Below are 24,933 nucleotides of genomic sequence, written 5' to 3'. Positions count from 1 at the left end.
AGACAACTTTTGCTTTGTGACATGGTGCATTATCATGCTGGAAGTAGCCATTAGAAGATGGGTAAATTGTGGCCATGAAGGGATGCACATGGTCAGCAACAATACTCAAATAGGCTGTGGCATTCAAGCGATGATTGATTAGTATTAACGGGCCCAAAGTGTGCTAAGAAAACATTCCCCACACCATTACACCACCTCCATCATGAGGTGCACAGGTGTTCATAATAAAGTGTTCGGTGAGTGTATATATAACAAAGGATACAGATTCATGTTTTTCTTTCACTGTTTGATTTGTAATCTTATGAATGCCAAACAATCTCTTATCTTAGCTGCCACATTAGCATCATAATCACACTCAATGGTACTAGAAAGGCAGCTCATTAGAATTAGAAACTCATCCCTGATGCAAATACCTCTCATAGGATCTGCCATGGACCAACCAATTATAATGTAGTGTTGGCAGCCCCTTGGAAACACACAACTGGACTACATCACTTGAGCACTGACTTAACTGTATGCAACAAAATAAGTGGTAATCAATGTTTTTCTGCAGATGATGAAGCATTCTCATAATACATAATGATGGAAACTCCATGGTCATTAATGCATGCATAATGATACAGTATGTTTGGGTGCAAGGTCATTAGTACACATAGCTTGTATGTGTTCTGGCACATCACTAAGGCCTCAACCCTTCCCATGAATAAGCCCTGCTTTTCCACACCTATGTGAAAACACCTTGCCAGTGAAGTGTTAGATCACTTCTCTCACTTTGCTGTTGTATAGCCAATCCTTACCTAGCAACTAAAAGTAGAAACACAAAGTGATGACGTCCTTTCTGAGGTTTCCAAATACACAATTTATTGAAATAAGTCACAACACTGAACTTCATGAGGTCAAGAAAGCAACCATTTTAAGCCAGTCTTATTTATAAATTATGTATGAATGCATGGAGAATATAATGTGAAGTAAAAATGTTAATTTCTTTATATTGCTTGCTGTTAAAACTAGGATGACTGTTCATCAAAATTACTACGGCTATCAAAACAAGGATTTTCTGTTGTGCAGTGGGATGTAGGATGGGATTGAACACTTTGATGATGTTTCTTTTAAAAGCTTATTCCTCCTTCTTGTTTATTCTGTCTATTCAGTACTCATACTTTCTTCAATAAAATTGAAACAAGGTCATGAGCCACATCAGCACAATTGAATAAAGCCAGGTAAACTACCAGAGTAGCATGTAGAGAGACACGGAACCAAGGTCTGCTGCTGCTGTAGATAAACCCATAGCACATACGCCTCTGTGCTTCAGCACTGAATCATATCACCATGGACCGGTTAGACCACTGCATTGTGTGGGAGAGGATCTTGAAACCTGTGAAATCAGAGATATTCTGTGGGATGTTGGCAGTGTGCAGAGCATGACATACTTAGAGGTATTTAAGGTGAATAGAATCTCCCTATTCTTCCCCCACTTCCAAAGCCATGGGATTCGGATTCTTTCCCAGATGATAGTTAGATAAAAAATAAAAGAAGATATGAGCCCTTTTTGGGTAGTTCTGAGCAATCACTTCAAAATGGCTACATAAGAACTTGAGTTTATTAGGTATAGGTATAGGTATAGCCACCATCAGCCAAACTCCAGCAAAAGATAATTGAAATGTCCATGCTTGGATTAACAGTACCAGCTGCCGCAGTGCGTATGTTCCCTCTCAGAAGAAAACCAATAGCAGGATGAACGGATGTGTTACATAGAGATGGCAAATTCTGCAATTTTGCCATCTTTGGGGAGATACAACTGAACTTTGAAAATCTCTTTGATGATCTGTAATCCTTTGACAAAACTCCAGCAGGCAACCTACAGTGATATCAAAGTTCTTTTATCATCAATTGACAATGAATAATCACATAACACTTTTTACTGTATTGAGCAAAGAGCTCAAATCTAGCTCGGCTTCATTTAACTTGCCTGGCACAATAGAACCAGTGGAATAGTCCCAAAAGTGCAAACCCTGCCCATCAAGCAAACACTCAAAGTATTTCAAGAACTACATACAATGTGCAGTGGAGAAGGGAAGCAGATAGAGGTGTTAGGTGAGAGGTCCTTTGCAAACCAAAGCAGTGCTGTCAAACAGGAGTCAGTATAGGGGCTTAATGGAGCCATTGATCCTGCACCGATGGAGGACACACCCTGCGGGGGCCGGCTCACAGTGAGGAGACAGGTGTTCGCTCAATAGCTGTCCCACTTCTCTGACCTTAAAGCTTTTAATCAGCTCTGCCAGGGAGCTTGTCAATCCTGTCAAACGATAAACAGCCCACCCTATAGACACAGGGAGGAAGGGCTCCAAATAACCTTCTAAAATCAGGAGGAAAAAGTGTATCTACTTCATACAGTTTACAACAATTTGGCATGGTCTCCCACAAGTAAGTCCTTTGTGTCTTTGAGCCAGCAGCAGAGTTAGTACAAAGCCTGTGTCAGCAAACTTAAAATGCTGTTAATGGCAGAGTGAAAGTGGTAACGTGAATCATTTCATCTGGGATGGAGCTTGTTTGTGGAGAGCTAAGCTTGAGGTTGAATCCCACTATCAGCTGTGCTTTGAGAGCTGCTGCATCCTGGGAGACGGTTCCCTGCCCTGTTCACAAGCCTAGCATTCTAATCGCCCTATTTTCTGAAATAGTGGGCCTCTCCATTGGCTGCACAGTTGAGTGAGTGACAGTTATTTCAATACGGCCTAATTGAGTTGTAGATTCTCCCTGTTACTCCCTCCCCAGGGGAGCAATCCTGTGGAGAGATTTTGAAGCCGGCTATACCATGTGGCCAAGGGGAGAACTACAGTGGCTGGTGCCAAAAAGCATGTTTCCTCATTGAAAGCCATGTAAAACTTTGTACTCCACCTGGCCAAATACGACTTTTAGACTGCGATTTATATTTCTATTATTTCCTAATTTTGCATTTAGTCTTTTTTTTCATAGCCCAGAAATGACGGTAGAAGCATATTCATTTTGCTGATACACACACATCTTAGACGTGTGTGTCGACATTTGTGAACAAGCCTTGGCCTTGCTTGCTGCTGACAGGCTGCTGACTGATCCATGATAGGGGGAGGTGGACTGAACCATTGCTAATATAGACTGAACAGAAAAGCTATGCTTCCAAAACGGTGATGCTTCAATAGATTTCATTTGTGTGAACATGAGTGCATGATAGGCTAAATTAATACTGTTTTGGCAGTTTTAGAATGCAGTTTTATTGATCTGAACCACCGAGTTTCAGAACATCTACCGGCTGTTGGCGTTTCAACACAAAATCTTCAGTTTTCAGTATTAAGATTAGATGGAGCTATCACAGCAATTCTGTTAGCTTGTTATAGCTAGAGTTCTAGCTAGTTGGATTTGCAAACAGTTGTTTGATCATACTGTAGTTACATAATTTTTTACAGTTGAGAAATAAAAAATATACATTTACTTTAAGAACTATGCAGCTTCAAATTTCTGTAACAGAATGACCTTAAAATCTCCCTCGGTTTTTTATGTAACCACATTTCCCCAAAACAGCAAACATCTGCTTCAAATTAAGATTCAAATATGTCTGCAGAAAGAATAGGGTGATAGCTATCATATGTTACCTTGAGTTTGAAAATATCTTGTTTGGTTGTTGAGCTACAGTAAGTGAAGTGGATTTACATCCGGTAACAGAATGACTAAATGGATCCCCTACAGAAATGCATAATTTCTGAATTTGAATGTCATTCTGTACATGATGTCGTAGCAGCTAAAAAATAACAAATAAAATAGGTTTATGTCATCTGTTTATGTCACACACACAGACACCCAAGCTGTTCCTAGTTTGCCTCAGCAAAATGAAAATGTTCTTCACTGTCTGCAACTGGTGTGGGAAGTGATCCAAATAATCTGTTATATGCGTCAGTGTGCTATTTCATGATGAAGATAAGTCCCTTAATGTCCTTTTTGTAGAAGTGTGCAACATGTATGTCATCATTCTCAATGGAAGTTACTTACGCTCCATATTTTTGTGATTTGCTGGCTTTGCTTTGCCCACTGTACTCAACAACAATGAAATCTCCATTTATTGGAGCATGGAATGTTGATTCAGTGCTTGGTGAGGATGTTGATGCAGTGGTTTTTAACTACTACAGTATGATTTCCCACTGTTTTTGGCTGTCCCTGTGGAAGAACCCTTTTGAAACCCATTTATGTTCCATGTAGAATCCTATTAGGTTTCATGTAGAACCCTCTATGAAAAGGGTTCTCCCACAGGGACAGCCTAAGAACCTGTTTAGTTTCTGTACAACCTGTACAATAAATGAATCTAGACCATTCACTTTCAGTAATTCTGTTACCGATTTGATTTGGTCATTCTGTCGCAAATTTGGTAACAGAAGGTTTAATCACTTATTATTTCATAAACAAAATTGATATCAGTCAAAACACTACAAGTATTTGGTAGATCTACCTATAATTCTTACTTTTCTAAACTTTCAATATCCTCACTCCTCATGAAGCAGAGACATTTGAAAATATTTTACACTTATGTGGCTTTTTGGTAACAGAATGACTCCGAGACTGGGCAATGATTCTTAATCGAACAGAAGCCAAACCATTTCCTAATAATGAAATATGAGTGTTGATATTAGTTGACCGGGGTCTGTACTTGAACATTAATGAGGTTTGATGTTTTTCTACACCTTTAAAGCTTTTCTATATGTTTGACCAGATGTCAACACCTTGCTTATCCCCGTTCTTATGATGTTTGTTTACTTAATTTCCCCAAAATGAAAAGTTAGGCTTATACTGTACAATTATGTAACGCCTTTTTTAGTTATACTTCATCTGTGACAATGCCGGCATGCTTTTATCTGTAGCCTACTTATCGCTACTCCATTCAAATGTATTTATTTTTTTACAGTAAGTTTGTAAACTATTTGTCACATATCATTGCTGTTATTCTATTGATCACGTATGGTATAGCATTATGCTAGGCTACTTATTTACTTGTAATTGGACAAATAGGGTCCAGGAGCTTTGATTTGTCCACACTGAATGTGAAATTTGCAGTAATGTGTTTAGCGTAATAAAATATAGTGTATGCATTGGTGCCAAGGTTCTGGTGCCACCAATCAGATGTTGTTGACGAGTCATGATAATTCAAGATGACAGCGCTGATAAACGGCATTTCCTGCCTTCACTGCGACATATCTCTAATAGGAATCCGGTAGGTGGTCCATAGTTGTTTTCATCTAGCTATTATATATTATTAATCCTCCCGCCTCACTCACTCCAGATCAATAGTAATACACTGTCATGATTTGTCAGCAATACTTATTTATATATTTACTTATTTTTCTCATCAAAGCCTACAAGACAAAAACCATTTTTTGCAGACTCATTTCACTCTTTAAGAGTTCTATGGACGACACAGGACTTTGTTATTATGCATCCCACAAGTCCAGATTGATGCAGTCTGAAGTTTAACTACAGAATATATTCTGTAGTTAAGAGGGTAATTATCGTGGAGGCTTGATAGCAGTTGATGGCAGAGCCCATGGGCAGAACAGTCACAGTACAATGTGACTGCACTGACATTTCCTTGAACTCCACAATTTTTTGAAGACACTTGTGACTTTTTTTCACTATTTAGTAGTGTATCGGAAAAACACACAGTTGTTTCAGGTTTAGCAAAATATTCTCTGGGCTGAACATGGTGAGACCATCTCCTGGGTTTTCATCACTGGCCTTGAAAACCTATGGGTCCATTTCCTGGCTTTTCCATGTGCCCCCTTACCCACAGCCCACCCACCATGCTGTTTTCAAGGAACATTAACAAACAAACCAAGTCAATTACCTCATGATTTGGTGTGAGAGAAACTACTCAGGAATTAGCTATAACTTCATTCTCCATTATCCTCTCACATTTAAAGATCTAGACTTCTGTATTTTCTTTGTTCTGTAGTTTACATTTTCCATATGCAAATCCATTGTAGAATTCCCTTATATCATAGGTCTCTTATGTCAATATACTCTTACTGTACATTGTTAGACATCTAAAGACCACTGGAGACTGGTGTAACTCACACAACCCCTCAAATTTGTTGGTCTCCTCCTTTCCCCTTTCTGCGGCTTTGTGGTTCCCTGCTCATGTCTACATGCCAGCTGCTTTTCACTTAATTGAAAGGCCGATTACGTACCATACAGCAGTTAAAATGCTGAAATGTCTGAATGGTTGACAGTTAATCAATTTCATTACAACTGCAATTCAACGTTCCTCAGTTTTTTCCTTGTGCACCACAATTCTATATGACTAGCCTATATTGTTGTTGTTTTACCTACTTATAAGGGGACTTAATACGACAAGGACCAAGGACCATAGGGTGATTTGAGATGTTTTCACTGGTCTTTCCGGGAGAGCAATATTAACATGTCTAGTTACTATTGGCAATTCAGTGGAAACTGTTATCAGGCACTGTAGAATAACAGAGTTTGGGATCAGAGAGATTTCTTAATATCAAAAGTGGAAATTGATATGTGAGAGATGTAGATGCATGTAAACACATGTTTATCTCATACTGGGGTGTGGGAGTGAGCGAGAGTGAGTGTGTATTGAAGGTCAGTGAGTGGTGGGAAAGTCAATAATTGATCACAGCTGGATAACACATGCAGCAGTGAACATGGTCCTGAGATGTGGTGAGCATTCCAATGGTTGTGTGTGTGGAATATGGAGGCTGGATCATTACCCCAATCCCATTGGAAAGATCTGTTGTGGTCACGGTTTAGGAAATGGTTCAGTTCTGGTCTCTGAGTTATGCCTAGAACCACACAATTTCATAGAGCTTTATGATCAAAAGGCACGTGAGAAGGGGACATTTGGCAATCCATGGTTCCAAAATGTGCTTTTGAAACACTCTGCAATAGTATGTGTGTGAAGTCATATCTCTATGGTGTTCATTGTAATAACAATCTTTGTAAACATCAATATTCATTGGCAGATAATTATATCATCATGTTTTTTAAAAAAGGTTTATGTTTATTTAAGTGCTGCATCCTTTTGAGTGTATATTTTCAAGTACACTATATGATTTACTACTATACTGTATAATGTGCTGTAGCCGTTTTCACAGGATTCTGTTCTGATCATTAACAAATCATGTTGAGAATACATAGTTGTTGCAATGCCTTTCTGGATGGTGACTACATTGCTTGCCTCTCCAGAATGACTTGGGTCGGCTCGGCACTGAGTTTCAGCATTAGGATGGCATTTGTCAGAGTCCCCTGTGGATGGCTAGACCAACACATACTAAGTGTGCCTGTTAATTGATAGCAGACGGGGTCGTCAGCCCACTGCCCACTCCAGCTGGAGTGTGAATTCCCACTCCTACATGTTAATGAGCCTGATAGAATAAATGGCCTGTTCCAGCCCTGTAGAAGAAGAACAACATTATTTTGTATACTAACAAGTAGAGTTGTGTTCACAGTGCCCCCACTGTCCTGTTTATGCCCCAGGCACAATTAGGGATGCGTTTTGATGACAGCTTGCACTTTTTCCCCACACATCTTTAAAAATTTATGAGATGTGCAACATGACTTTCTTTCAAGATATATATGGAGACCGCCCTCTATGAAAAGGCACAGTGGAGAATATTGCAAGTGACTCCTATCAAATATTTATTTAAATTTGTATTCTTTATTTTTTGTTTAGTTCCCGGTCTTGCTGATCCCTCTCTTTAGCATGGGAGAGACATTAACCCCTACATGGAAGACATCAGGTGGTCTTTGTAAAAAATATGTGCTTTGGCAGATAAGGTCAGCATGGGTCAGATGTCAACATTTTGTGTTCTTGAGCATTCTTGAAGGTCATGTATGTGACATCACATTTTATACCAGCATGTTAGAATTTTTTATCAATTGTTTAGAAAGTGATAATGATGTATGGTAATAGCCAAAGGCTCAATAGAGACGTGGTTCGATTTCAGTCATTCATTTGACTCGTTCCTCTTAGAATTTTATTGTGTATCTTACACCATTGACCACGATATTACATGGACATAGAGTATTCCATATTTGTACTTTTTGCAAGACTTATCTTTACTTGTGTACCATGGAACAGATGGGCAGAGAGGAGGATTTGTCATGCGTGGTTGTTTGTGTCCAGGCTCTTTTTCAGGACTTTTTTGGCAGTACTTTATATGCAATTCATGCTGGATTTGCTGGATTTGCTGAATCTGCGGTACAAGTGCAAGGTGCAGTTGTACTGCTGGCTCAGGAGTAGACACTACTTTTCAGTTTAGAGTTGTGCTTCAAAATAATGAATGCACTGTAGTGTAAATACATTAACCTAAAATATCATGTACATATGTTTGGGGCTGCTACTGTTAATACTGATCCAGCACTCAATCAAGCAAAATGGTGATGAATATTATCAAAACCTATATCCTACATATTATAATAACCCATATTATAATAACCTATATCTTACTATATTTTACCACAATAGGAGATATACTGTAGGGCCCGTAATCAGAGACCAAATCTTTCAGAGTATGCTCTTTATCTCGTATAATAAGAGGAACATACAACTGATGTGATCACACAAGTATGTCAAATGTTGTGGGCATAGCCTTTGTGTCTTCCTGCACTAATACTGAGCTTTCCACAAGAGATGTAGTGCCCCATGCACCATGGTCCCTCTTAAAATCCTGAGAGTTGTAATCTGTTTACCATGGCTGACCCCTAGCATTTCACTTTTACTGCCCCCCCCCCCCACACACACACACACCCTCTAACTCCCCAAAATCCTCTACCTCAGGTTTATATCACCCCCCCCCCCCCCTTAACTCCTCCCTACATGTTTCATGCACCACATTCTAAAAATGCCTATAGCGCCTTTGTTTACTGATCAGAGCTTTTTCCTGTTAAGATGTCCAGCAGTTGCCATACATTTAAGCCGGAGGATACCTTTGAATTATTGAAAGATAACTAGTGCTCATTATGGTTTTGTTACTTTGTTAAGTAATTGTTTGGCCATTGTAAATGCCATGCAAAGTCCAGAGGTATCAGATACTTTTTATTATGGCATATTCTTTTACACTCTTTAACTCTATTAGCTTTCTTTTTCCAGATACAGCAAGATTTGTAGGCAATGAAACTGGGCATTGCTCGTCTCTGTCAGTTTCTGTGGACCAAAACCATTGCTCATGTATCGTAATCATTGTCCCTCCCTCCCTCTTGTTTTGCCTGCACTTTTGCTCAGTGACAGTTGTCCTGCTATGTTGTGTCAGGGTTGATGTCATCCAGCCATTTGGTCAGGTAATGTAATCACTGTTTGTTTTTCGTAGTAGAACCGAAACTACAGTGGCCTTGTTTGTAGTTAGCTGGAGGGGAAATAGGGAGGGGCAGGGCTCTGTGATACTGTTACACTTTTTCAATTTCCTATTTGCCTCTGCAAAAATGAATAAATACCATTAATTATTAAAAAAAAAACATATATTTGGCAAGGAGCCTATGTGAAGGCACTTTATGTCATTGTAAAAAGTTTTTTAAAAAAGCCCCTAATGCAGTGAGGGTGGGGGCAGTTTGATCTTTGTGTAACAGTTATTTCACATCTCAGATATCAACATTTAGTAACATTGATTCTAGTGGTACATGTAAAGATGAATTATTGTTTTACAGAGGAAATAAGTTGAGGAGCTTGAGTACAGGCAAACTGATGACAACAGGCATCTTTGTGGGATTGTGTTTGGGACAGATACTCATGTGGGTGGAGACTCATAAGGTGAGAGATGGTAGCATATGGTTGACTAGCCAGTGCTCTGGACTATGAACCAGAGGGTTGTAAGTGTATATCCTTGGTGGAATAATTCAACTAATGTACCCTGGAGTTGGGTCACACACTTTTATTTATTGGATAAAACCATGGAATAGTTTTTTTTAAATACGTAGTGTTCCATGGAGAACACCCTGTCAGTGACCCTGAATAGAGAAGTAGGCTAAGTAAATACATATTGTGGATAATGATTTACATTTACAGCACAGCAGATGTTACATGTTTCTCCATGAGTGGGATAGTGTGTAATACAAAAGAACATTTCAAATTTGAGTATTGAGAGCAGAGTTGGAAATTTGAAGCGATGCTGTTAACCATCTGTTGCAGGAAATGTTAGCCGAGGGAGGCACAGAGCATAAAGGTAGCTAGAATAGCAGGCAGGCTATTGTTTACCCTAGAGACTAGGATCTACAGTACCTAATAGTAAATAATCTAAATTGACACCTCTCCAACATACACCACCACACCACAAACAGGCACAAATAGGAAGAAAAAAAATAGAATTATCAACTTGAAAGACAGACTACTACAACATTGTACGTTAACTCAAACTTTCACACTGGGAGTTTACACAGTGGTAGTTTTGTTTCTTTCTTTTTTTTTCAAGACAGTCAGTTATACCATTAGATTATGTCTACACAATATGTATACACATTAGTCTTTAGTTACTAATGCGTCCAAACTTCCCCTTATTTGATAATTAATGGGGTGGACAGTTTTCCAAGAATGGAAAAATTGGGCTTAGTGTTATGAGCTGATGCAGGTAAAAAAAAGTTATTTTGGTGGAGGGACACAGAAGAGCCCAGTGGGAGAGAATGGTCATTGTGTTAATGTGTGTGTGCGTGTGCGTGCGTGTGTGTGTGTGTACTCACGCGTGCGTTGACCCGTGCGTTTTGGATTCAGTGCTTCAGACTTCCCTGAACAGTCCACGTGTGCCCGTGAATAGGACAGAGGCCTGTGTCATTGCCGTGGGAACTGGGACTGCATTAAACAGCCATTATCCAGTGTTGTGCTGGCCACACTGCCTCTGGTGGCATCCCACTTCAGCATTGTTGCCATTACCCTTACAGAATCTAGGATGCAGACAAAAAATGTCTCCTAATGAGTAGGGGTTTAAAAATGGCACACTAATAAGACACAATGGCCATTTTTACCCTCTGCATTTAATCATATTCACTCCCAGGGTGGTGTGGGTCTAAATAGCCATAACCTCTCATCAAGGCAATATTTACCTCTAACTGCATTATCATAGCATTGCAGAGGACTCTTTAAAGGTGAGTCTTTTGAGTTATACTCAGAAATTATGCTCTGAGCTCGAAGGGACCAGCCTTGGAAAACGATTGTCTTAAGAGTTTAGTGTCAGCCTTTGTTTTTCTTCACTTCACCTCCATAGCACAAGTCTGTGGTATATTCCTGCTCATTGAAGAACATTGGGAAATGGTAAATTAATCCAAATTGATATGAGTTTTTAGTGAAATACAGTCCAATTGCTCTTAAAGTGGTATCTGTTGCTGCCAGCCTTCTGGGCTTATAGCTCTCTGCATAATAGCTATGCACCACTCAAGGTCATTTGAGTTGTCAAAAGCTGCTGCTTGGTGATGTAATGAATCCCACAACGCCATATTCAAACATCAGAAAGCACATGTTGCCTGACAGCCTAGGTCTTCTTACAGTGGAACATTCTGTGTACAGTTCAGTTCAAGCGCCTGGTCATTGTCTTATAACAGATAGCACGACTTCGTCCTCAGTGATCTGTCTGCTAAATTCGCAAGCAATTATGGGAAGGATAAAAAGTAGCTTGGCAAAAATATGCATTTTCAAACAGTTACCATGGTTACAATGGGACTGTCAAACCAGTCATGACTATACAACAAAACAATAATCCAAACATGATTTTCAAGTTTCTCCAGCAAATTTCTTAGTTACATGATCGCGTGACAAAAGACTTTACAAGTTGAGTGTGCAGTATTTATTTATGAAGTTTGGCAATGAAGACAAAATCTAGCATAGATTGGTCAGCTAGCCAGCTGGTTTAGCCTGATGTGATGTCACAATATTTCAACAGATACAGAACATCTTTAAAAATCAAGAATAAAAAAAAAAGTTTAATCATTTATAAGACATCAGGCGTAGTTCAGGTAAAGTGACATCGGACTTGTAAGACATCGGACTTGTAAGACAATGGTGCCTGGTAGGTGTGTTCCATCCTGTTAGAGGGATGTTTCTTTTGGCCAGGCACTAGACACCCCCCCAGCTCTCTCTCTCTCCCCAGCTCTCTCTTCCCAGTTCTCTCTCTCCCCAGGTCTCTCTCTCCTCAGTTCTATCTCTCCCTAGTTCTCTCTTGCCCCAGCTCACTCCCCAGAGCTCTATCTCTCTAGCTCTGTCTCCCAAGTTCTCTCTCCCCAGCTCTGTGTACCCTGCTCTAGCTTCTCTGCAGTGCTGTCGTTCTGCAGCTCCATGGTGTAGGCTCTAATTACAACTTCTCTCCTTGTGCACTGCCAAGGAACCCTTCGGTGTCCCCATGAGGCCCTTGGTCCTTCACAGAGAGGATTTGGGGGTTGTGGCTGTGTAATTACGCCGCTCCCCCTGGTCTTCATCTGCGTGGGCTGCTGTTTATTTGCTGCAGTCTAAGCGGGGACCACCAGGCCCAAAGAGGAGGGAGCGACAACAGCTCCTGCAACCAACCTCTGCCAGTATTGTTTTAGTGTTCAAATGGGTTAATGCTAAATATGCATGAGTTTTACCACAGCACAGTCTAAATTGAATTGCTTTTTCAGAGAGCATCATACTATATCTTCCACTGCCACTACTGATAATCTAATAATAATGATAATATAATGAAATAAACTATTGCCAAGAGTGCACAAGGACACAGGTGTTTCTCAAGGTAGAAAAGACGAGGTCGCTAGTCCTCCCTGTCAAACTGTATTAGTCAATCAATCTGTCATTTTTTAAATCCCTGGAGTGATTTTAAATCTCTGTAGAGAATGTCTTGTTGACGTGGTCTGGAGGAAATGAAATATGATGTGTGCCCAGTCCCTTAATAAGGTTGGCACTTTTTGATCTGCTGCTAGCAAAAGACTGCACTTGAATGAGAACATATACAACCATGCTTGAAGAGCAAAGCAAAGAAAACCTGTGTCTATTGTTCATTCTCATGGTCACAGATCCAGGGTCTAAACCAGAGCATTTGCTTTTGAATCACTCAGCTTTCATATCTGCATATGTATTGTGCTCCTGTGCCCCTCAGCTGACTGTCTGAGCCTTTTCACATCCACACACTGTGTAGCACGATCTGTTTAAACACACAGAGACACACTCTTACACAGCTATGGATACATACAGTCTGAATACAACCTGAGTTTCAGCATGCCACTGTAGGTATAGGATCAGATTCAGTATTCACTCAGTGTCTTTATAGATGCAGTAATCTGGGATCCTTTTACACATTTTAAGACTGCCTCAAAGATTTGTCTCTGAGTACACCAATTATACCCATCGCTGCAGTGCTGTTGCTCATTGCTAAGGAGTTGCTGTGAGTGTGATGTCTTGGCTCAGACTAAGACTAGCACCCACTCCAGGTGTTTTTTCTTCTCCACTCTGTTTTAGAGTTGGTCCTGTTGTAGGTTTTTTATGAGTCCAACATGATTAACACAGGAATTTCTGTCTTTCTTCCTGTGGGTTCATTTCTCTCTGGAGGAGATAATTATAGCTTTGTTTGGTTGTAAATAAAAACCCATGCAGGGATTTGTCTGACCAGGAAATGGGACCAATCAGACAACACCTGGAGGGGGACTAGGAGGGACATAAATCTACAATGTGACGCCTAAGATAACAAAGATCTGTTAAAGAAAACAGGGCACAAAGGCTCCAGAGCAGCCTCTTCAACTAGCCAAGGACACACATCTGTCCGCAGCTTGAGGGGGGGCACTTGGGGCACTGTTGTGCCTCTGATACTTGGGATGAGAGGGGCGATGTGAATGGAAATGTATGTCTGTATGAAGTGCAGCACCTTGGAGGAGGGCAAGAGTGGAGGCAGGGGGAAGCGAGGGATAAGGATAGAGGAAGTTAAGTAGCAGGGGACAGTTGATGCTTCATCAGATGACAAGGCTATAGTCAGAGAGAGGGGTACTCACAGGCTTAAGTTTGACAAAGGACCAGGAATACACAGTGTATCAATGAGAGACTAAACCACAAGTTTGTAGGAGGCACCCGTTTCCTCATTGACCTGATTTGCCTCAGAACCCTTTACAGGCAGTGATGAAGGGGAAGAGGGCCCTTTCATTTGGCTAATTGATCGTTTTTTATGTAGCTGCTGTAATGTGAGCATTATCATTGTGTGAGCACTCACACAGGACTCCACATTGTTTATTTTAATGGATGCTTCAGGCGGCCATTGAACTGTTTGCGACTGAAAAGTAATTAAAGTTAGACTACTCTGGCCAGGTTGGTGCAAGGGAGTTGGAGGAGGCAGGGCAACAAGGGACTTGGCTCTGGCTCACTGCCCCCCCTCCTCCCCACACCCCCTCATTAGTAATGCATTGGTTCTCTCTCTCCTCCCATCTCATCAGAAACACTACCCAAGTGAAAAAAAGAAATAGGGTGCAAAGATGTACCTATATTGTTAATAACAACTCCCAGATCCCCTTCCACGGAAGCCAAGTTGTACTGACTTAAAGTGTTGTGGTGTGAGGATAGGGTAACGAGGGAGTTGGGTGAGTGAATGGGTGTATCCATGTGATTAAGAAGTGAGCTTGAGTCTGAGTGTGAGCGTGCTTGTGTGTGCAATGTTTGTGCACTGCCTAGTAGGCTGAATTGATTTGTTGTGCATTATTGTTGTATTGACTGCAATGCTCTGCTTGGCCGTGGTTTCTTGTAAATAGTAATTAAAAAATGTTTTCTTCTTCTCTATGTCTTTCAGCTGGCATTGGACAAATGGTGGATATGGACTCCAATAAGTCAGGCTTTGTGGGCTCCCAGGTGGAGCTTCGCTGCATCTTCCGCAATAGTAACCCACCAGTGAAGATCTCCCAGGTGACCTGGCAGAAGTTTCTCAATGGCACCAAGCAGAACGTGGCCATAGCCAACCCTGCCCTGGGCGTCTCAGTACTGGCACCCTTCAAGGAGCGGGTCGCATTCAAGCATGCGGCTGTCCGTAACCGCACACCCTCCCTTGAGGACACCACTATTGTGTTCAACAACCTGCGGCTGTCTGATGAGGCAGCCTACATCTGCGAATACACCACCTTCCCTGCAGGGAACCGTGAAAATATGGTCAACCTCACTGTCTTTGGTAAGGCTATAGTATAACACAATATAACACTACAGGCCATATGAACCATGATTGAGCAAGCAAAGCAAAAACAGAAACAAAAGAACATTTTGGTATGCTATGAGAGATGATGAAAAGGGACATAAACACTGCTTATGATAAAAACAAATTTAGTTGTTAAAGGTGAAGCATGTAGTTAATATACAACGTTTTCTAATAGAGGAATATACTGTATGTGCATAGCCTTGCAAACAAAGTGTAAAATAAGTATGTAGAGGCCACTGCTGGACAATGACACTTGATGATTAAAACAGCAGCCTCACTGAACGTTCTTTATCATGTGATCTCATTCCTTGATTGCTACCGATTTGTCATGGTTATTTAGCATGGTTATTTTTAAAGCTAAAATCTATATACTGGACCATTAAGAGTTAATTGTAAGATCAGTGTCATTACCTTAGAAAACACGCCACGCCACAGAGTATTCATGTGTTGGAGATGTGATATACAGTGCCATCCATAAGTATTGGAAAGAGGAAGCATTTTGTCTTCTTTTAGCTCTATACTCCAACAGTTTGGATTTGAAACAATTACTTTTTTCAGACTGGGTTCACCATTTAGAACATACTCCCCCTATTTCAGGGCTCCCAAAGTATTGCAGAAAAAAATAATATAATGTCCAAATAAAGTGCTCATGTTTAGTATTAGGTTGACAATCCTTTGTATGCAATAACTGCCTGAAGTCTGCGACCCATATTCTCTAGTGTTGCTCTGCCAGGCCTGTACTGCAGCCATCTTCAGTTGTTGTTTGTTTTACGGTCTTTTTGCCTAAAATCTTATCATCATAAATGAAATGCATGTTTAATTGGATTTAAATCTGAAGATTGACTTGGCCAATCGCTTTTTGGCCCTGAAAAACTCCCTATTTGCCATGGCAGTATGTTTGGGGTCAATGTCTTACTGTATGATGAAGGGCCATCACTTTCACTCATACAATAAAGTAATTTAAGCATACAATACTTATACCATAAAAGGTAAAATCACTTAAACAAAAACATATGACTCTCTATTTTAACATTTGAGTGGAAAAAACAGGTTGTCAAAGGAAAAATGATTAACAAGATTACTGTACCTTGGGTGATCGATTTGTGTCCAGTAATTGTTCATATTAGAGCCAATAATCCAGTGCGGTGTTTAATCCAGGGATGTGAGTGTAGGCAGGTAATTAGGTGAGTGCCATAGCTGGCTAGCTAGCTAATGTTTTCATCTGTAGATTTGATACATTGTACAAATTGTGAAGGGGATTCTAATATGAAAATAAAGTTTAGCCTCTCATCTTTAAAAGTAAATGAACTTGTAATTGACATTTATCCTTAGATTTTGAGTTATTCACCATTATTTCAGACATTAGAGAAATATAATAATTTAAGGCAAAAACCCAGTATACTGCAGGTATGTTCTAGAATTCTATTGGGGCCTAGAGGGTTAACCTCTTAAACTCCATGCCCTATTTGACTAATTTCCGCCTAAAAAATATACCCAAACTAAACTGCTTATAACATTAGAAATATGATGATCAGATGCAAAAGCAGGATGCCATTTGATAGGTAACACGTTGAAGTTTGTGTGGATATGCTCAGATCATAGTATGCTCAGAAAATGTATTTTTTCCTTTTCCTAGTCATCTTCCACAACATTGACAAGTCTACTATAGGTCACAAGAGCTGAAAACACTTCACAGTGCCTCAGCAATTTGTCAATAACATGTGTGCAAAAGAATTGTGTTGCTACTGCTAACAGAACAGAAGTTATACAGCTTTTTGTGAGTGGTTTACTTGAAACCTCTCCAGGTGTCCCGAAATCTCTCCAAAGTGTCCAAATGCTTTATTTTCTTTTAGAACCATAGAAATGTGCAAAGAACATAATACAATCAATAAACCTTATCAATCCACCCAACTGTACAACATTCTGGGTGACTATCAAACAACAACATCAACTATAAACAATACAGTAATACAGTAATATTAAGAATAATCACCTTTACACCTTCTGATTGGAAGCGCTCTTTCAATGTAATGACCCTATTGTGCATTTAGAGTGCTCACGCACTCAATCTTTGTCTGATCACAGCAAACTATACTAGATATGTTTATAACAAGCTAATAAATAGCTACATAGCATACATATGATGTCTGATCAAACACAGAGACCTGTACGGTGACTGTTATGACATGTTTGACGCTAAATCAACATCTCGACACTTTGGGCTGTAGATTCACTTCACTTTCACACAACACTGACCAGTAACTTAGAACCAATAGACTGTCCTGTTTCAACCAGTACCAAACATGTGTATGTTCTGTAATATTCTTGCAAGTATTCAGAGCGTCTGGAGATGGGAGCATACCATCTTTTTGGACTTTGCGACTTGAAGCGCTGCCCATATACCGAGGTGATGTAATTTGTGCCGTCACCAAAACAAAGATATTATGGCATCTATCGAAAGCCAAGATCCGCACCTTTCTTTGGGTATATAACATTCACCTATTTAGTTTACTGTGTTATGACTAACTGATCAGACATCTAAACATATAAAATGAAAGCAGAGATCAGGACGTAATTGGAGTTTAAGAGGTTAGCCAGTTTTTGTGGCAGCTATACATGCCCACACCATAGCACCCCCTCCACCATGTTTCACAGATGAGGTGGTATGCTGTAAATCTTGGGCAGATCCTTTTTTCTCCAAACTTTCCTTCCTTGCAACCACTCTGGTACATAATAATATTTGTCTTATCTGTCAGCAAGACCGTTTTCCAGACTTCTGCAGGCTTTTTAGGGACTTTTTAGAAAACTGTAACCTGACTAACCTGACTTTTTGAGGATAACTAGTGATGTATTGTGCGGATGGTAGTCTCTGACACATTCACGCCTACCTCCTGGAGAGTGTTCCTGATCTGTGGAACAGTTTCTTTCTTAATTATGGTGAACATTCTTCAGTCATCCTCTGTAGAAGTCTTCTTTGTCCAACCAGCCTGTTTGCGATTGTTGAGCTCACCAGTGAAAGTTTCTTACTTTTTTAATGATGTTAGAAACTGTTGATTTTGGTAAGTTCAAGATTTTGGCTATGTTTCTGATAGATTTTTCTGATATTGCAGGCTCATAATGGCATCCTTGACTTTCATTGACATCTCTTTGATCCTTATGTTGACAGACACCAATAGCAGACTCCAAAAGCAAATGCAAAGCCTAGAATAATGCTAGATATTGACAGCTCTCTTATGCCTGCACAAATTATGTGATGGAACACACCTGACTAACTAGAAACACCTGTCAAGCCAATTCTCCAATACTTTTGGTGTCCTGAAATAGGGGGACTATGTATAAAAAGTGTTGTAATTTCTAAATTGTGAAATGGCCAATACAAAAAAAGACAACATTTAATTAAATCAATTTTCCACATTCAGCACTTAATCATAGAGGAGAGGGCCAGATTGCTTTCATGTTGCTGTAGAGTGTTTATGTATATATGCAGAAATCATTAAAGCCACTTCTGTTGGTTCTGTGTGCATGTGGTAATCCCAGGAAGAGGCAGAGGTGTTGTTTATCTTACAGAGAGGCAACTTTGAAAAGGTTGTGTGCTGACTCTGAATAGAGATCTAATTAGAAATTGAGTGTTGTGTTTTCCATTAAACCCCAGCAAAGGAAAAGCACTTGGCTTAAGTAGTCCCTGTTGCCAGTGTCTTGTCAACTCCAAAACCCCATTTTGTGTCAGCGAGCCTCCCAGTTCCTTTGAGGCCTCAGCAGTTCATTGAATGCCAGGAACCTGTGTGTAGATAACAGACTGACAGTGTTCACAGTCGTATCTGCTCTTCATGTCGTATCTGCAACTCGCACAGACCTGCTATTCATATCTCCTTGCAGTCATGCATTTATTCAGGCTCAAGCCTGCCTTTTGATGTAGCACTAGTAAATTGATAATAATTGGCAGCTCATAAAGGATTAAAATTGGATGACATTGGTGCATTTGGAAAGGCAAGTGGCTTCTGCATCTGTTTAAGATATGTTTTTGTTTTTGTTGAACCACCACAGATTTTTTTTTCATCACACCTCCTTATATTCATAACTTTCAATGACTGTTATTATTGTTATTTATACCAAATCTTAGGCTGACGTTAGGTGAAGTAGAGATAAATATACTCTTTAGATGATAATTATATTGGGGAAAAAAGGCAAAAGCAGAAAAAGTGATTTACTTCATAATCAGAGCTATTACTTTCAATGAAGGGTACTGACATGATTTCAAAAAGGACTATGATAAGTATTATTTTAATTTGATTTCTTTAACACTGTTCACAATCTTTTTTTTGTTAATAATATTTGTATTAATAATAATTAATTATAACAACACAATACACGCATCAGAAGTCGGACAATAACCAACAGACAACATGATCATATATATATGAAAAATAATAAGAAACTACAACAACAAAAACTGACAAAAAAACGACAACAGAAACACAACAGCCAAAATACAGTCAGTAATACTTATATGGGACGTTATTAAGATGATAGCATTCGACCAAACAGACACAGTGGAGGCCTTGGCTCTGTGAATCCTGACAGTGGACCTCTCCAATATTAGTATCTCCAGGTAATAATGGAGCCATACTGCTGTAAGGCTGACACTCTGCACTTTTGATAAGATCTAATCACTCCTTAATCACTGTGCTTTGATTTGTTTTGTCTCTTTTCTCCAGCTCGGCCTCTGACCCGTATGGCATTGACCACATCCACCATTGTAGCCCAGGCTCAGAAGCGTAAGATGACGGTAGCCACCTGTTTCTCAGCCAATGGGAAGCCTCCTAGCGTGATCAAATGGGAAACCAGGTTGAAGGGCGAGCCCACGTTTCAGGAGACTCGGAACGCCAACGGCACTGTCACAGTGCGCAGCAACTATATGCTGGTACCGAGCCGTGAGACCCACAAACAGAAACTCACCTGCATCGTCACCTATCGCAATGAGAGATTCACTGACAGCGTTGTGCTCAATGTGCAGTGTAAGAATCTATCATGGCATGTTTACTAAGGTTTAGGTAGTGAGAAAAGGAGAAGAACTCCAGCATGCATATTGTCTTAGTGCCTTTATTCATTAGACTACTCTGCACTGCATATTACATTGTTAATTTGTTATGTAGGAAATCCTGCTATTCACAGATGTGTCACAACATAGTATTTCATAACCACATAGATATGTTTTACTATATTCATTGATGAGACTGGAACATCCAATGAACGACTAGCCAGATGTGGCTACAGACATGTGTTGTGCCTCAGTGGAGGTGTAGTGATCTGCAGTTGTGTGTTGTTTGGTGAATGGCTGAGTGATATACTGACATCATATATCTCCCCTGCAGACGAACCTGAGGTCAAGATTGAAGGCTTTGATGGAAACTGGTACCTGAACCGTGAGGATGTGCAGCTCACCTGCAATGCTGATGCTAACCCCCCGGTCACTGTATACCAGTGGAAGCTGTGAGTCTGACACACATCTCCAACATGGGTTTAAGCACATTATTGTTTATTGTTAGATGGAAATGTTTTTTTATTGCTCTTAAAAGTTAAATTAATGCAGAGTGCTAGTTTTTATGTGAGTAATTATTCTCCACTCTCCACCTGTGTTTTAAAATCATAGGCTTCTCAGTCTTCTAGACTGCATCCCTTACTTCCTCCTTCGCTAAATCTAAATCATTAATTCATCCCTTTGGTTTTTCTACATATAGCTAATTTGATGAAAATGAGACTTGGAGCAGAACACAATGGACCTATTAAGAAAACTGCAAACACATCCCTCTACCTGATAGCCAGAGATAATGTGTGAGCCCCCAGACAAATTCAAACATTACGTGGCTAGCATTATTTTTGTCTCCACTATGAAGACTCCCTACTACCATTCAGGTAGTGGTATAGAGAAAAGGATTTATACTATTGTGTGTCCTCTAGAGAGGATTGTAAAAGCAGGTCTTTATCGTCAGCATAGAGGAGAGGTTTAGAACTAGGTTGAATTAGGAGCAGTGGATTAGGACTGCATACCATTGAGCTGACATCAGTGCTTTGCCTTACAAATGATCAGTGCAAATGCAGTACATAGCTGTGTGTGAGGGGGGGAAGAAATATGAACATGCTTTCAAGGCCTCTGGGGGCTCACCAAATAACCATGGGTTTGATCCACTCTGACTAATCGCATAAAGGTTAGTGTTGCGCAAACAATATAGTCAAAACATTGAGCACCGTGACATCATACAAATGCAATTAAAATGTACACACGTCAGCTGTAACTTCCTTTCATTGTGTTGTGTTGTACTGGTATGTCAGTTACATAAACAGTGTTGTATAACTCTTTAGATATATAGGAGCTTTTCTCAGGATGTCAGTGTTAAAATGAGGGAATTAAACATTGAAATAGAGAGATAAATGTAACAATTTGTCCTGTAATTGCTGGGTAGCGAAATGTGGATGTGGATTAATAGTCTATTGTGCCCTCACTGTATCTGCAAAACAGGCCACTGTTAATGAGGAAGGGGAAGTTTCCTTTACATAGACTTTGCTTTCAGGGCAGAAACACTGATACCAGGAGAGGCAAGATGGAGATGATGTACCACTCTAGTATTTTATCACAGGGAAAGAGAGGTTGAGATGGATAGAGGATAGGGAGAATGAAAAGGAGGGTTAGACAGTGATCTAGAAAGACGAGGGCACTGTACTGACAGATAGGATGGGACGGCCATTGCAGCAGTGGAAACGAGATGCCAAATCTGTTGTGAAGGTTCCCCTGGGCTCCTCTGTGGAGGTCAGCACAAGGCTGTGACAGAACAATCCAGAACAGTCAGCCAGGCATACACACACAAGCACACGCACACGCACACAAACACGCACACGGTCATTCAAAGAGACATCTCAAGACACAACTAAATAATTATATAATAATAATGTCTCTGTTTGCTAGGCTTTCAATTCTGCAGTATCAATTGGGGTGTGAAGCATTTTGTATAGGCACACAAGGAAACTGATTATTGAATTGTGACATAGGTTGTTTGCAGGGCCATTATGAGTATATTAAGCCTGTTAGGAAAATCAAATGAACCATTACATCTCAACTCTCAATTTGTGAAAAACGCTCCAGACTTAGCAAGCATTAATAGTTTATTGTTCAAATTTTCACATGTTGTTGTTGTAAAACGATGAGTTTATAATTTACCTTTCATTAGTCATTAATTATGCAAAGAGAGTGAGTCACTCCCACTAACATTGAAGAGCCTCAGCGCATACCTGTTTATTGTAGCTCAAGTGCTCAATGTGTGGCAATTGCTACAGTATGACCTGATTTTGTCAGTTCTTTCTAATGTCATTTTGTCCCTCTTTTGCTGTAATAAATTAAGCATTTCATTGTTTTTAATGCTCTGGTGCACTAGCACGACTGCTCCTCTGATTGAGAACAGGCTCAGGAGTTTAAGGTGGAAGTGTTTGTAGCATCCAGTTTGTTTATAGAAATCAAGAGCAGATCATTATGGGGCTTAAACTCTAGCAGCTGCAGTGTAAAGCACAGCGGCTTAATAACTGTTGTCGGTCTGGGAAAGCGTCCAATATTATTATAGCCCTCTTCTTACCTCCACTGAAGCAACCTAATTTCTAAGATGGCCGTGAAGCTGTCTAATAGCAGTAGGATTCAGTCAATAGTAAATGGCCTATTTTTATATCTTTTATTCTCATTCGTCTCTTAAAGGCACTGTAAAAAGTCTCCCTGAAAAGAAAAGCAGGTAAAAATAGAATGGTGCTGTGGGTGACGATAAATAAAAAAAGTCAATATATTTTTATAGATATTTTTTCCAGTTACTAGGACAGAAATAGTGAGGCAATTTTACTGAGTAAGCCAAGCCCCCCTCAAAATGCTGTTTTCCATTGTTGCGTAGTAAAAGATAGACAAGTGGAAAATCTGCAGTCATCGTTGAAATTCATGAATATTTGTAGCACAGCACTCGTCATGAAAGATGGTCAACACACAAGGTGTGAAGTGCTGCCTAAAGCCACCACACATTGGTAACAAGAGCTGTGAACGATGTTTGAAAAGAGAATGTTTTGCCTTATCAGCTTGCCTTATCAGATAGATTGGCAAAATCAAGTTTATTATAGCAGCTCATGAATTGCAGAGATGAAGAGTGGAAATGGTTTAAATATCAGGTTGTTTTAACGAGGACCAAGCTATGGGACCAACTCTTATCTACTCTCATACCGTCATCACACATTCTCTCGTGGTGCAGAGAAACGTGGGAAATGTTTTAGCACAATCTGACATGAATAAGCGCAAGTTAATTAACTCACAGTGTATAGGTGTCATATAATTGCTGTAGCATTGGACAGTTGATTTTACTATAGCCAAAATGTTGCATATTTCAGAGAACTGTTATCAATTCCATTTTACATCACAAACATAATAAAATGTCTGTGTTCATTTATGCAGAGATGTAGGAAGTATATATATATCTGATGGCTTCTTCCAGCAGGATAACGCGTCATGTCACAAAGCTCACATCATCTCAAACTGGTTTCTTGAACATGAGAATGAGTTCACTGTACTCCAATGGCCTCCACAGTCACCAGATCTCAATCCAATAGAGCATCTTTGGGATGTGGTGGAATGGGAGATTCGCATCATGATAGCAACTGCGTGATGCTATCATGTCAATATGGACCAAAAAAGCACCTTGTTGAATCTATGCTAAAAGAATTAAGGAAGTTCTGAAGGCAAAAAGGGGTCCAACCCGAGACTAGCAAGGTGTACCTAATAAAGTGGCCGGTGAGTGTATGTCAGTATATCAATCCCAACTCATCCAACCTGAACTACAATCTAGCAGGAGTCTATGTCAACAAGCACCACTACACAAAGTGATGCCTAACAGTGTGATATCTAGACTACCAGAGCGCAAGTTGCTATTGGAGTGACTTGTAAATACTTATGTTCTGTACGACAACTACATCGTAACATGGCAGCATACATAGGCTAACATTACACAGATCACAAAGCCATGATGAACATCTCTGCTGCAATAAGTGAGTCGGTGATGGGCAGTAAATTATATAGTGGGGGAAGGTGTGCGGATTTCTCAGCAAATGTGGGCTCTCAGCATTCGAATTGTATCTCTTTAGTGGCTAGATAAATTGTCACTCTTTTGTTTGTTAATGGGAAACGATTTGAGCTTGTTGTAAGCTGAGCTCAAGCATGTACACACAGGAGCTGAATCAAAATGTTTAGCCTACAGATCATGAATGTCACACATACAGTAGGCAGAAGTTTAGAAAGTCCCCACTGGTGTGACGATGACACGGGAGTTCCACGACGGCACCTGTGAGTTTTATTTCAGGTCATTCACCTCAGTAAAACCACCAGGAGGCATCTTTGAGCATGATGAATATGTTTACATTGCAAGAGTACTGTATTGTAGCTTGCTGAATAAGTTGTTTCAAACGTGCTGCGTTTTATACAGTATGTGATAGCCTCGGTAGACTAAAAAGGATGGTCTAGCTTGTATCCAGTAGCTTAACTTTAAGGTAGTGATAAGAGCTGTGAATGATTTTTGAAAAGAGAATGGTTGTTATGCCATATGTGTCTACACTGTGCACTGCGTTTTGAGTCATAGCCTCGGAAGGTTGGTCTAGCTTGTATAACTTAACTTTATCTTCAATTTGTCATTTGTAATCGCTTGCTTCATCATTTTAGATTAACAATCAAAGCAGAGCAATTGAGGTATAGTTAGAAGGGGAGGGG

At 40.0% G+C, this 24,933-nt stretch overlaps 1 protein-coding gene across 2 annotated transcripts in view; it reads left to right on the top strand.

The window, feature by feature from the left end:
• Positions 1-24,933, top strand: part of nectin1b (nectin cell adhesion molecule 1b) — a gene marked incomplete at its 3' end in the record, with an annotated part of 152,006 nt that overhangs the window by 37,340 nt on the left and 89,733 nt on the right. For both annotated transcript variants that reach the window (XM_083695735.1, XM_083695736.1), the window contains exons 2-4: positions 14,760-15,131; positions 19,871-20,170; positions 20,528-20,645. In XM_083695735.1, the coding sequence (XP_083551861.1) occupies positions 14,760-15,131; positions 19,871-20,170; positions 20,528-20,645 (790 nt within the window). The remainder of the gene's footprint in view (positions 1-14,759; positions 15,132-19,870; positions 20,171-20,527; positions 20,646-24,933) is intronic.

Source organism: Argentina silus (genome assembly GCF_951799395.1).
Source record: "Argentina silus genome assembly, chromosome: X".
In the NCBI taxonomy this organism is placed as follows: Eukaryota; Metazoa; Chordata; class Actinopteri; order Argentiniformes; family Argentinidae; genus Argentina; species Argentina silus.
This window is presented reverse-complemented; position numbering and strand designations above follow the sequence as displayed.